The sequence below is a fragment of the Lissotriton helveticus genome, chromosome 6 (genome assembly GCF_964261635.1).
Source record: "Lissotriton helveticus chromosome 6, aLisHel1.1, whole genome shotgun sequence".
Lineage (NCBI taxonomy): Eukaryota > Metazoa > Chordata > Amphibia > Caudata > Salamandridae > Lissotriton > Lissotriton helveticus.
The window spans coordinates 1,092,827,166-1,092,840,359 of NC_136067.1; the positions used below are offsets into that span (position 1 = coordinate 1,092,827,166).

General features: G+C 45.3%; 1 protein-coding gene across 4 annotated transcripts in view; it reads left to right on the forward strand.

The window, feature by feature from the left end:
- Window positions 1-13,194, forward strand: part of BIRC6 (baculoviral IAP repeat containing 6) — a 2,208,279-nt gene that overhangs the window by 1,026,947 nt on the left and 1,168,138 nt on the right. For all 4 annotated transcript variants that reach the window (XM_078648748.1, XM_078648749.1, XM_078648751.1 and 1 more), the window contains one exon: window positions 10,772-10,903. In XM_078648748.1, the coding sequence (XP_078504874.1) occupies window positions 10,772-10,903 (132 nt within the window). The remainder of the gene's footprint in view (window positions 1-10,771; window positions 10,904-13,194) is intronic.

The following is a 13,194-nucleotide window of genomic DNA, read 5'->3' on the forward strand; positions in this document are numbered from 1 at the left end:
AGATTTTCCTGAGAGCGTGGTTCTAATCTGTCCCTCAAGGATCTGAATCTCGACCATGATCTTATCGGCCGCTTTCTTCGCTGTTTTTATTATTAACACGAGCCAATCGCGGGTGCATTTCCACACGATCAGAGACCAGTGTTTCAAAAAATCTTTATCATCAAGAAAAAGTCTTGGTACATTGGTCACAATCAACCCACTTGGAGCACAGTTGCCACGTAGGTATTCCGCCATCGCCATACCGTTGACACAGATACGTGGCTTTTTTTCAAAAACAGGATTTTAGCCCAATCCTCATCACTATTAACCTGAGGAGTCGGTATACTATCAAGAATACTTGGGTTTTCTTCTAGAATGGATTGAATTTCGGCTTCATCAAAAGCCAAACCAAGGTTCGTGGCCATGATAATGTTTGGAATGTCAACACTAAGCTCAAACACTCAAGGGCTAGCTAAAAAAAACTATCGTATAGTCAAGGATTCTCTCCAGCCCCCACCTGGAGTATATTGATTTAAAAGGAAGGACCCGCAGCCTTGGCTGCACAAGAGCATGAACACAACAGGGATGAGAAGGTCCAAGGGAATTTTTACCGACCACACACAGCTATAGCCCCCTAATAATACAGTTTCTAACAGAAAAAAAAGTGTTGACATTCCGTTCATAGAATCCCTAGCCAAGTGACCGATGTAAATAAGTTTTTGTTGAAGAAGGAGCAGAAGTGGGTGTATAAAGTTAATTCCGATAAGGAAGGTTTAAATGATGATATTCCGTGGATCTCTTTGAACACCCACTTCCCAATTCTCAGAATGTGGAAGTCTTGTACATCTAGAGTTGAGTTCTAATTAGATCATGACATGGTCCACCCGTAGGCATAATAACAATACTGTATGCCACGAGGTTGATCACAACATGACCAAGAACATAACATCCAAAATATGTAAGGATTTTTTCCATACTATTTTGTCATAGGAAGGACTAGATATTGAATGTGGTTCTATATTACGGTAATATCTCATTGCTTTATGCACAAACTTGGCATACTCACCAAGGACCAATCATGACACTCAACATATCTAGTTGCTTTACTGTCAATGTGCAACATCAGAACCCACAATTTTTCCTCAACTACACTTTGTCAAAATTTGTAAACACGATAATTTAGCTACGAACTGCGTTATCTTGATATATCGCGTTCACCATCATTTCTGGGGTACAACATCGCAGTGTAGCGATCAGAATCCTATTTCCAACTACATTTCCCATGAAGCCCAAATGCACGTGACACGGAAGGGTGCGCCTGACGTTGCGACGCCTGGCCGAGTCGGGAAGTAAATACAGCAGACTTTCATCGCCTCGGTACCTCCCCAACGGCCCAGAGGGACGCCCGGAGTACCGACGGTGAGGTAGGAGAGGCCACCGTTTGTTTAACTATCCGCTTGTATGCTTATTCTTTTGGTTACTTTGACTCTGTGCTTTAAATCTTGACCAACGCGGGGTCGCAAACACGCTTTGACCCGCTGTCAATAGTTTGATGTGCACAACAAACAGAGTGCCTTAATAACATTAAAAACATGCCGTCCTTATTAAACAAACAAGGACTCGCCCTATGAAAATCGGCAGCTTTGAAATTGACCGCTAAAATGCGAGTCGGAATACATGGGACTCCATTAATCCATCTGGTTCATAAAATGAATCGTCTGTTGGATTCCAATATACGATACAATGCTGTTACCGAACAGACCTCTCAAAAACGGCCTTAATATGTCAACCTAAGTGCACACTCAGCTAGTAAGAATATTTGTCGTGAAGTCAGGTTTGTCTGACATGTTTTTGTGAATCTTTCCGACATTTTCTCCACTAGAGCAGTGCTTCAACTACCTGCGCCGTAGCCAGGTGAGGTGGGGCTTTGCTCTCCCGCTAAAATTGGTAAGTGAGAGTTTATGTACCATAACAAGGTATTTCTGTTAAATTGCTATCTATTGACAGAATACAGGTGAAACTAATGGACTACTTTTACCTGATATACACTTGATGTATCAAATAATGTGATGTATTGAACATCAAGTGTGTGCTAACTGTATGTTTGTCTTTCTTTGCAACGGTTTATGTGTGTCCTGTTCGTCTGGAATGTGGAACAACCAGCTGGGAGAATGACGTTTTATTCACAATACCCAGGTGATAAATTTTCATTATAAGTTTTACACATTGTCACTCTTTTTAAGCAGTAGCGTTACCGGTCCTGAAGAAAGCAGTGGATATCATTGAGATTCTTGAAAATCTGCAGAAACATGTTGACCAGTCTAGAATTCAATAGTAGCTATTAATTAAAACTACTAGAATCGCACTACTTTTTGATTGATTTAGAAGCAGAGAGGTCTTGCTTAAAATTTTCGCCTCATGTCTAATTTTAGTCTCAAATAGCACTCTTTCACCTTTTCGCTCATTTTTGCACTGCTTAACAGTTGTCTCCTACCGCCTACACAAATTCTGTATATGTCACTGGACTCCTTTCTAGCCTAACACTTTAAGTTTTGGTGAAAACATCTTACCTTTGTGGCATGAAGGAACCCATATGATGAAAAGGGCGGTACAGGTCGACTACTGATGGGTATTTTTCTTCTCACACAAATGAAGTACCCTGTTGATTTTAGTGGAGTCCTGTCGCTGAATATTGTCGAGGAGTACATGTTGTCAGTTGCTTAGTTAGTCTGTTTTTTGTGACCCACCGCTATTTTTTGTTGTTGGAAACTGTATTATTAGGGGGCTATAGCTGTGTGTGGTCGGTAAAAATTCCCTTGGACCCTCTCATCCCTGTTGTGTTTATGCCGTATGACGGTCAACTTCTTTTTGGGCAACACATCGATGAGATGCTCCAGGGTATCAAAAAAGATACTGATACCGCAAAGGCTCTAGGTACTCTCCAATACAAAAATCCTTCCTTTTGGGGCTCCAGAGGAAGAGGTCAGTTCTCGAGAGGTGCCTATCAGGGGTACAAATCCACGTACGGGTCAAATCAGCAATACAAGCCCCAGTACCAGCAAAGACAGCAGCAAAACCAGTAGTCCTACAACAAGTCTTCCTTTCGCGGACGAGGAGGGAAGAAGGACACAGCCAGAAGGCAATGACATCTCTCAGCCACAGGTCTCCATTTCCTCTCCACCTTGCAAAGTTGGCGGGAGAATTGTATCCTTCCTTCGCAATTGGCAACAAATTACAACAGATCGATGGGTCCTCCAACTTGTTCAATTCGGACACTCTCTGGAGTTCGTGGAAACTCCTCCTCAAAAGCCGCCAGTACCAATGCTGCACATAAATCTGCATCTGCTGCAATTGGAACTCTCCCTCATGCTCAAAAAAGGAGCCATAGAAAGAGTCCCCCGGAATCAGAAGGGCAAGGGATTCTACTCCCGATTCTTCCTAATTCGAAAGAAAGAGAAAAAATGGAGACCTATATTGGACTTAAGAGACCTCAACCAATACCTAAAAAAACAGTCATTCCGTATGGTGTCCATCCAGGAGGTGCTGCAACTCCTAAATGCGAACGACTTCATGGTGTCTTTAGACCTTCAAGACGCGTACTTTCATATACCAATCCACAGGAACCGCAAACAATTCCTCAGGTTCGCGGTGGCGGGCAAGCACTACCAGTTTCGGGTATTGCCTTTCGGCCTGATATCAGCGCCATGCATTTTTACCAAATGTCTCTCTCCAGTAGCAGCGTACCTCCGCCAACAACATCACCAGGTCTTCCCGTAATTAGACGATTGGCTCGTCAAGGCACCTACTTTCGCAGGCGTGACCAAGTCCTCCAAAGCCTGTCTTCAGCTCTTCAACAATCTGGGAATTACTCTCAACGAAGAGAAATCCATCCTTCAGCCGTTCCAGTGTCTCACTTTTCTAGGAGCTGTCCTAGATACTACTACGAGAAAGGCTTTCCCGTCACGGGAACCTCAATTGAAATTGAGGACCTTGGCCGCCCGGATTCAATTCAAAAAGTCCATCACGGTGCGCCTTTAAAAATCCTTGTTAGGAATGATGTCCTCCAACATCCTGTTGGTTCCACACTGCCGCCTTCGTATGCGTCCACTTCAGTAGGCGCTATCCGCTCAGTGGATTCAATCCAGGGGATCTTTCGACGACATAATCCGGATAACTCCTACCATTGTCCATGCTCTGAACTGATGGCTTCACCCACAGAATCTGAGGCAGGGTCTTTCGTTCATACTTCCAGTTTCGCCACGTGATAACTACAGATGCGTCTTTGGAAGGATGGGGTGCGTTCCTTCAGGACCTTCAAATCAGCGGACAGTGGTCCCTTGCAGAGAAGCAACTGCACATAAACCTCCTCGAGTTAAGGGCAGTCTACCTGGCATTAAAAGCATTCCTGCCCAGTATCAAAGATTCCCCAGTGCTTGTGAGAACAGACAACACCACCACAATGCACTATCTAAACAAACAAGGGGGAACTCGCTCTCTGACATTGTCTCAAGAATCTCAACGGATTTGGAAATGGCTACTTCAACATCACCTTTCCCTTCGGGCAGAGTATGTCCCAGGGACGGACAATGTCCTGGCGGACTCTCTAAGCAGACTACGATCGGTGTGCCACGAATGGGAGCTGGATCAACAACTTCTCAGCTCTGTATTCGCCCGATGGGGCAGGCCTCGCCTGGATCTGTTTGCGACACAGCACAACGCAAAATGCCAACATTACGCAAGCTGGCATCCCCATAAGGGATCGCTAGGGGATCCATTTTCGATCGCATGGTGCAACGTCTTTGCATACGCATTTCCTCCGTTTCCCCTAATTCCCAGGGTCCTCCGGAAACTGAAGGCGGAGCGTTGCACCCTGATCTTGATAGCCCCAGCGTGGCCGCGCCAGCACTGGTTCACAGAGCTTCATCTCCTGTCGCTGGAAGCGCCTATTCTGTTGAAGTCTTGCCTGAATCTCCTCACAATGAACCAGGGACAAGTCTAGCATCCGGATCCAGCGTCTCTCAGATTGTCAGCTTGGCTCCTGAGTTCAGAGAGTTTCAGAACCTAGACATTCCTCAAGAATGCAGGGCAGTCTTAGCCCAGGCTCGGGCCGACAGTACCAACAAGACGTATTCTCTAAAGTGGAAAAGGTTCTGTGTATGGTGTAAGGCAAACAAAATACACACTTTTTCTTCAACACCTGCACAAATTCTACCTTACCTGCTCCATTTGGCGCACTCAGGATTGGTCCATGCTTCTATTAAAGTCCACCTAGCGGCCATATCTCGGTTCAGGCGTTCGTCATCTGGTACTTCCCTCTGGTCCAATAGGCTGGTTAAACAATTTCTGAAAGGCCTGTTCAGGACATTCCCTCCGGTGAGAGCTTTTCCACCCACCTGGCAGCTAAAAATTGTGCTTGCTCAACTGATGAAACATCCCTTTGAGCCAATACACAGAGCTGACATCAAATACCTGTCTTGGAAAACTGCTCTCTTATAGCGCTCACATCAGCAAGGCGTGTAAGTGAGCTGCAAGCCTTCTCTATTCAGGATCCTTTCCTGCAGTTTAAACAGGACAGAGTTATTCTACGGACCAACCCTAAATTCATCCCGATCGTTCCGTCTACTTTTCACCTGAATGAACCTATTGTCTTGCGGACTTTCTTCCCAAATCCACTTTCCGAAGCAGAGAGGTCTCTCCACTCTTTAGACCTCAAACGTTGTTTAAAGTTCTACATCCACCGAACAGAACAGTTTCGGGAATCCAACTAGCTTTTTGTTACCTTCAGCAGGCCCAGAAAGGGTCTTCCTTTAACTAAGCAGAGCATTTCTAGTTGGATCTCTGCAGCCATTAACTTTTGCCATCAACAGGCAGGTCATCCTCTTCATTCTAAAGTTCGGGCTCATTCAACCAGAGTTGTCTCCACTTCAATGGCGCTCTTTGCGCGAGTGCCTATTATCGACATATGCAGAGCGGCGACATGGAAGACACCACATACGTTCACCAGGCACTACTGCTTGGATTCAGAACTTATGAAAGATGCAGCAGTAGGACAAGCTGTGCTCCGTCATCTATTTCACTAGAGGTGAGCCTTCTCTTTCATCCCTCCATCCTACTGTCTATTCGCACATTTCTCTTTTATATGGTATTTTGGTACTTGTTATATTTCACAATTGGTATTCTAATATCGAGTGATTTTACATGTTGTACCATACGAAATGTGCTGATGATTGCTTGCTACTCTGATTCAGGCATGTGAATCTATGAAAGATACTCCTAATACTGGATAAGAAATGCGTTACTTACCTGTAACTGCAGTTATCCAGTATTGGTATCTTTCATAGTTTCACATGCAACCCACCCACCTCCCCTGGAAGGGCTCACCTTGGTTCTCTCAGTAGGTACTACTTAGCACTGTGCTTACAAAAATCTGAGGGACTAGGGCTCCTTCCAGGAAGGTTCTAGAGGGTGGTGATATCTGATTGGCTCTTGGCCAAAGTTTGGTCCTTTTTACAAAAGGACATGGATATGTTACTAATGAGAGGCCTCTGGCCTATTACTATGTATATGTCTTTATGACATTACTCTTTTATTAGCCGGGCACTCCCACCCCGACGACGGGGAATGATTCAGGCATGTGAATCTATGAAAGATACCAGTACTGGATAACTGCAGTTACAGGTAAGTTACGCATTTCTTATGGGGTGTATAGTTTCACATTCTCTGTTGCAGAAATGTGGTCAATTACCATTAGTCATTTTTTTCAAGTCTTGTTGCCCTTTACAGTTACGTCCTGTGGGTGCAGACTGCCTATTGTTTGTCATGACATTAATTTCCAATGCTGTTTTGCCTCATAGGAGGGCATGGCTCTTCGCTTCTGCAAGAGTGTTTCTAGGGGCGGGTACTCTGTTCTCTTTCTTCCGTCCCTTACAGTATATAGTACTCTTTCTCTAACTTACATGGTGATGTATCTCATCATTCTATGTTTCTTGTCATTGTTGTTTAAAAGATTTTTGATATTTTTTGGCACACTGTTCCCACTCGCTCACAGTTTTTATAGTGGCTGTGCGTTGTGGCGTGGAAAAGTTTCACAGTAGAAAACTGACGTCTGCACGCCGGGAGGGACTTATATGGCTCCATTGACGACGTATCCGCGGGCACCGTCAGGAAGTAGCCATGCAACCCCGACCCCCTGCACGCAGAGGTACTGCTGAACATTCTCTGGATCCAGACTGACGCCTGGGAACATTCTAAAGTTAAGGAATCCGCGGCTAGACTGTCTCTACCAGATACACCGTTACCGAAGGTAAGTATCTTGTTCTTCAGTCACACATGTATTCTTTCTGAACTAAGCATTTGAGTAAGAAATATATGGAAATCGCTTGATTTTCCTCACTTCTTAAAGAAAAATCTACTTTGCTTCAGATGCACAGCATTTTTACTCTCAGAAGCAATTGAAGTAAAATTCCTCCACCTGCTTGATAAAAGATTGTAATCGTTTCATTCTGATGATTACTTCTGACCACAGATTCCTCACCTTAGAATACTCCCTGGGCGCTAGACTGGATCTGAAGAACCTTTTATCAGCATTACACCTGCACACTTCTAAGTGGCACTGTGCAACTCAATGTTGATTCTGTACTGCCATATATGCACTATCCCTGCACACTGAAATCCATTCCTTTATTTCTGTGCCTTCTGACAAAGATACAGAGCTCCGCTCCCAATTTGGTCGGTCTTCCGGCGATCTCTAGAAATGAATTCCAAGGTGTAGCATAACGATGCCCTCTCCCAAAACTATATAAAAAAGGTGTCAGTCATGGACCCCGACGAGGTGTCTCTGGTGTCTGGGCTCGAACTAGGACTCGGTCAAGCAACAAATGTGCCCTCATGCACCCACAGTAGATTTGGGACTGAGAGTCAAAACTTTACTGAGCACAAGAAGTAGTTGCAACCTATGGGAAAGTCCTGCTGTAAGTCGCGGACCTGACCCTGTAGGATGGTCAACATTCAGCTCGAAGTCAACTTCAAAGCCCAAGCATAAAAAAGCAAAGCAGGATTTAACCCCATCCTGCCAATCTGAAACCAGAGAAAAAGTGCAACAGCATCATGATGTGAATCGTTTGTCTTTGAGGTTTCTAAATGTGGATCGGATTTCTTAACTGACAACCAGTGTGGCCAGAGATTTCCGGGCCTTTGGCGACACCACCGCAGATTGAAACATTTAACGAGGCCATCCTGCAGAATTTTGGTATGCTTCCTGTTCCTTCTGGCTTGCCAGTGCCCCATAGGAACCGCAGGAGTCCCCACTCAAGTTATGTCAGCTGATCCATTCTCTCTACCTTCTGACTTTTTGGACCCGCTTTGTTCCTGGCACAAACTCAGGTACAGGCTTCCACCACAACTCCAGGACCTATGTTGGTCCATTCCAGGTCAACACCAGCGGTACTGGAAGAGGATCTGGTAATGATGCCGATGACCGACACTGAAATGGCTTCACCTCTATCTTGATCTATGTTGTGCTACGAAATTACAGAAGTGCAACATATCTTCATACACCCGGACAGCGACCCAGTGCCTCTACCAGGGCGTACACCCCATCATAGGCTCCATAATTGTTTTGACTCTGAACAATAGACAACCAAGGATGTAGATGATTATGTTGATAAGCATAGCTTTCTCCCAATTCACTACACAGATGATGCATTTAACATGGTGTTATCTGCGGTTCAAGGTAGGCCAGGAGCATTTTTAATTTAAAGTGCTCTCCTTTGGTCTCACCAGTGCCCCTCAGATGTTCACGAAAGCGAAGGTGATGGTCGCTGTTCACCTTTGTAGGTCGGGAATACCAGTTTTTCCTTATCCTTACCAAGACGACTGGCTGTTGACTGTGGCAAGCCAGAAATCATTTATAGACCACTTCAAGATGCTGGCGAACCTCCTGATATTGTTGGGGTTTATATCAATAAGCTAACGTTGCACCTGACTCCTTTGTAATCATTGGAGCTATCCTGAACACAGTACAGTTTATGGCCTTCCCCCCCCCCCCCCCCCAAGATTCCAGGACATTCGGGCAGTGACCCCATTTTTTCAGCCATGATCCTGTATCTTGTTAATAGAGGCTCTGAGGCTTCTTGGCCTACTAAAGAGTCTTGAGTATTCCTTGCTAGCCACACCATGTTGTACATGCAGGCTGTAGAATGGAATCCAAAATTCCAATGGGCGAAGCATCAAGAAAATCTGACGGATCTCGGAAGTGGCTGCTCAAACGCAATTGGTCCAGCTACAGGCCACTCTCCATTCCTACTTGAAACTGACAGTAGTATGGATGTCTTTCTACTGAGCTGGTGTGTCATCTGGAAGAGGTCGTGATCTGAGGACTCTGGTGCCCAGATCAGTCTGTTGAGAGATGAGGGCCAAAGGTTGGACTCTGAAGGCTTTTCTGTCATCCGTCAAGGGAAGGCTGGTGCAGGTTATCACAGACAACACCAATCCAGTGTTGCATTGCAACAAGCAAGGGTTCCTGTTTCATGTGCCTGGAGGCACTGTGCCCAGTGCTAAATTTGAGCTGGTGGTTGCCGATGAGGTGTCCATTAGCACTTCTTTTCCGCATCAGATGTTTACCGAATGCCATAGAGGGAAAAACACAGAACAGAAGGATGGGGGAAGAGAAATACTGCAGAATTGTCCTAACAGAGAAAGCAGTATCCTGCAAGAGCGAGAAAAAGGGTAGAGGGACTTCTGGTAGCAAATTTAAGACTACCAGCTTTGGTATTCAGCATGCCAATGTTTAATTGCACTGGAAGCTGACTTGTGAGCCGAACTTCGGGCACCGGCACTCTTTCACAAATTACGCCCTGTCTGTGCCTCTGTGATTCAGTCTCAAGGCTGGTGAGAAAAGCCTTTAGTTTTGATTTCCCCCTTCTCTAGGTCCCTTTGCTTTTCATCCCTTTTTTGTGTGTTTAAAAAAAAGTTTTTTACATCAGTACAGCATATTCATAGACCATGCTTTCACACCACTCACTTGCCACTCATTTCATCTGTAGTGTGCCGTGACTTCTAAACCAGGCGACCATCTTGGAATGGTACTATCCTTGGTGTGTCCTTGCTATACAGTTCCAAGATATCTAACACATTACTTCTAAAAGTGACAGTCATATTGCAATGCTAAAACAGCATATTTTTTGTATTAACACTGTAAAATGACTGTCCGCTTATATGTTTAACTTTTTTATTGCATGCATATGTCCACCATGCTTAGGTGGTAGGATGTTTTCTTTTTTCTGCTTTTAATATTTTAATTTATCTTGCACATTTGTTAAGCCTTGTGTGTGTATGTTTTGGAGTGGATTGATAAGTGGATAAATGCAAGAATGAAACAGTGGGGTGGGTGAATGAGTTCAAATATGAGTATTGTGTGACTACACAAACACTTTAACTTTTAAGCCAGACCTATTGGCATTGCTAGAGCTTGTTCTCTTTTGATCATGGGGACAGAAGTGAGTGAGTTTAATTGATTTTCACAGGTGTAGTTTGATTCAGTGGGTCATAATGGTTAGTGGCACATGACGACAATTTTTTCCGGTTTCCTTGTTTTATTAAAAAAGTTTCAAAATAATGAAAAGCAACAATTTGTTGGAGCTAGAGTAAGGAAATTACTGACAAATGTTATGTTTAGATTTTTTTTTTATTACTTAAAGCCGAGCATTATTTTAAGTAAATAATGCTTTTGATTTTAAGAAGCGTGGAAAGACGAATCGATAATTTAATTTAATTCATTCACTTTTATTCCTAGCAACTTAACTTATTAAAGGCAAAGCAGAAAGCTTTGGTGGAACAAATCGAAAAAGAGAAAATACAGAGCAACAAAGGATCATCCTACAAGCTCCTGGTAGAGCAAGCAAAACTGAAACAGGCAACTTCAAAGGTATGAGATGACTGTCTCTTAGAGTTCATATTATATTCATCCATTCTATTGGTACAGATTTAAGATGTGTTCCCGGGCCGACAAACTCCTCATTTACTAAAATTAATTTTCTGAAGGATATTTCTAACCTCAGGTTCTTCACTTTTAGAATGTTGATCTTGCTTCTCAATAGGAATTGCCCCTGTGCATCAGAAGCTGACGCTCTCGGACTTCATGATGGAGTCAAGCCGCATGTAGGCACTACACCTTCACTCTGATGCTTCCTTTCAAAGTCTTACTGGCACGGATTCTTCCTTTCGTAGTCTTTCTGGAACTCTACTCTAAATCTTCTCTGTTTTGCTAGTGCCAGATTTCATAAGACAGGCAAGAGGCTGTAGAGCTGGCCCTCCACCGGCTTCGTCTGACTGACTCCACCGGCTTCGTCTGACTGAGTCCACCGGCTTCGTCTGACTGAGTCCATTCCGAGATTGTTCCTGGCACACCACAGGTTCCTCTGTCTGTCATTGAGCCCACAGAACATAGAAGGTTTTAAAGATTCCACGTTGCATATTTTCAAAGAGATACCGAACTCCTATGGTATTGTCTTTGTTCTTCAAAGGCCACCAGTTGCCCTGCCCAACCAGGCCTACACATGGAAGAAAGTTCTCTTTTGGGATTGTTCTGTGCGGTGCAACAGAAGTACTTGACTTGCAGCTACATACTACTGAACTAAAAGTACATTTGTTGACAGACATCTTACAGCCTGAGCCTACATGGCAGAGCTGTTGCCACCATTCAACGAGACAGACACTTAGACTGCCTCTTTTACAAAGCCATACTTGTCTCGTCCAGTTAGTTGCCTTGAGGCCAAACATCTTACGCCGGCCCCTGTAGACTTTCTCACCCAGTATCTTACCCCAGAAAGTGTAGTTGTAGAAGCTTTCACACAGGATGCCAATTGAAAGTCCTTTACTTCTGCCCTACTGTAGGAATGTAGGATCTGCTTTCATGGTTACCCCCATTTTTTGTTTGGTGTCGGTGTGTTTTTGACCTAGTCTGCTGAGATCCTGCTAATCAGGACCCCAGTAACTGTGCTTTCTCCCCTAAATTGGCATGGTAAGTACTTTAGTGCATCCACAAGAGGCTACTGGTGCTCCCTAGTAAGTCCCTAGTGTATGGTACTTAGGGTACCCAGGGCAAAGGTACACCAGGGGTACCCAAGGGTCGCAGCATGTATTATGCAACCAATGGGAGTCAACTTAAACTATGACTACAGGCCTTCCATTTGAGCCTCTGAGTTGGTGCTTGCACCGCTCACGACAGATATAAGTTTAATTATATCTGAGGTCCCTACACTTAAAATCTATAAATGACCCCTATGGCAGGCTCTTCAGTCCTGAGGGCAGGGTGCTTGGTTATAAGTGTGAGGGCATCCCTGCATTGTCATGGCACCCTACACACCTAGGAGTCAATTCTCCAGGCTTTTAACGTGTGGTCAGCCATATCTGAAAGAAACAGGTTAGTATTAGATTCCTTACCTTAGAATATTCCCAGGCGTCAGACTGGATCCAGAAATATTTGCGTAGCAGTACCCTTGCGCGTCGGTAGGCGTCGTCTGCAGCTCCGCGTCCGTCGTTGCCGCCGGGATGACGTCGCCGGAGTACTTAAACGCCGCCCTCGCACGCTGACATCAGTTCTTATTTTTTCCGCGCCAGCAATCGCCGATCCGGAAAAAGTTGTACCCTAGTCAATTTTTGACTAACTTTTTCGATCCTTTTTGATCATCTTTCGAGTCTCTCGACTCCGACGGTGCCGGTAGGGATGCCCGGGTTCAAACCCTGCGTAGACTGCAACCGACTGATGTCAGTTACGACCCACATCGCCGGTGTCTTCACTGTCTGGGCCCAGACCACGACGACAAGTCCTGCTCCGACTGCCGGGCCTTGACGTCTAAAGCTAGGCGGGAGCGGTACCGCAAGCGACTCGAGCTCCGGCAGTCAGCCCCGCAGTCACCACAGTTCCGGGAGTCGTCATCAGTCTTCGGGCTCGAAGTCCTCAGGTAAGAGGCACAAGAAGTCGAAGAGACGACATCGCTCTTCTGACTCCCCCCGATGCTCGCGTGACGCGGCCGGGAGTTCGGCGACACCTCCCCGCGGCTCCGCCGGAGCCGCAGGCGTCGTGGCCTGCTCCATACCCACCGGTCCCTGGGCAGCACGTGACGCCGGAGGAGATCGAGGCCTTCCTCTAGGCCATGAGGTCGCTCACTCCTCCGTCGGGTTCCGCAGCGCCTTCGGGCCAAGCGGCCCCGACTG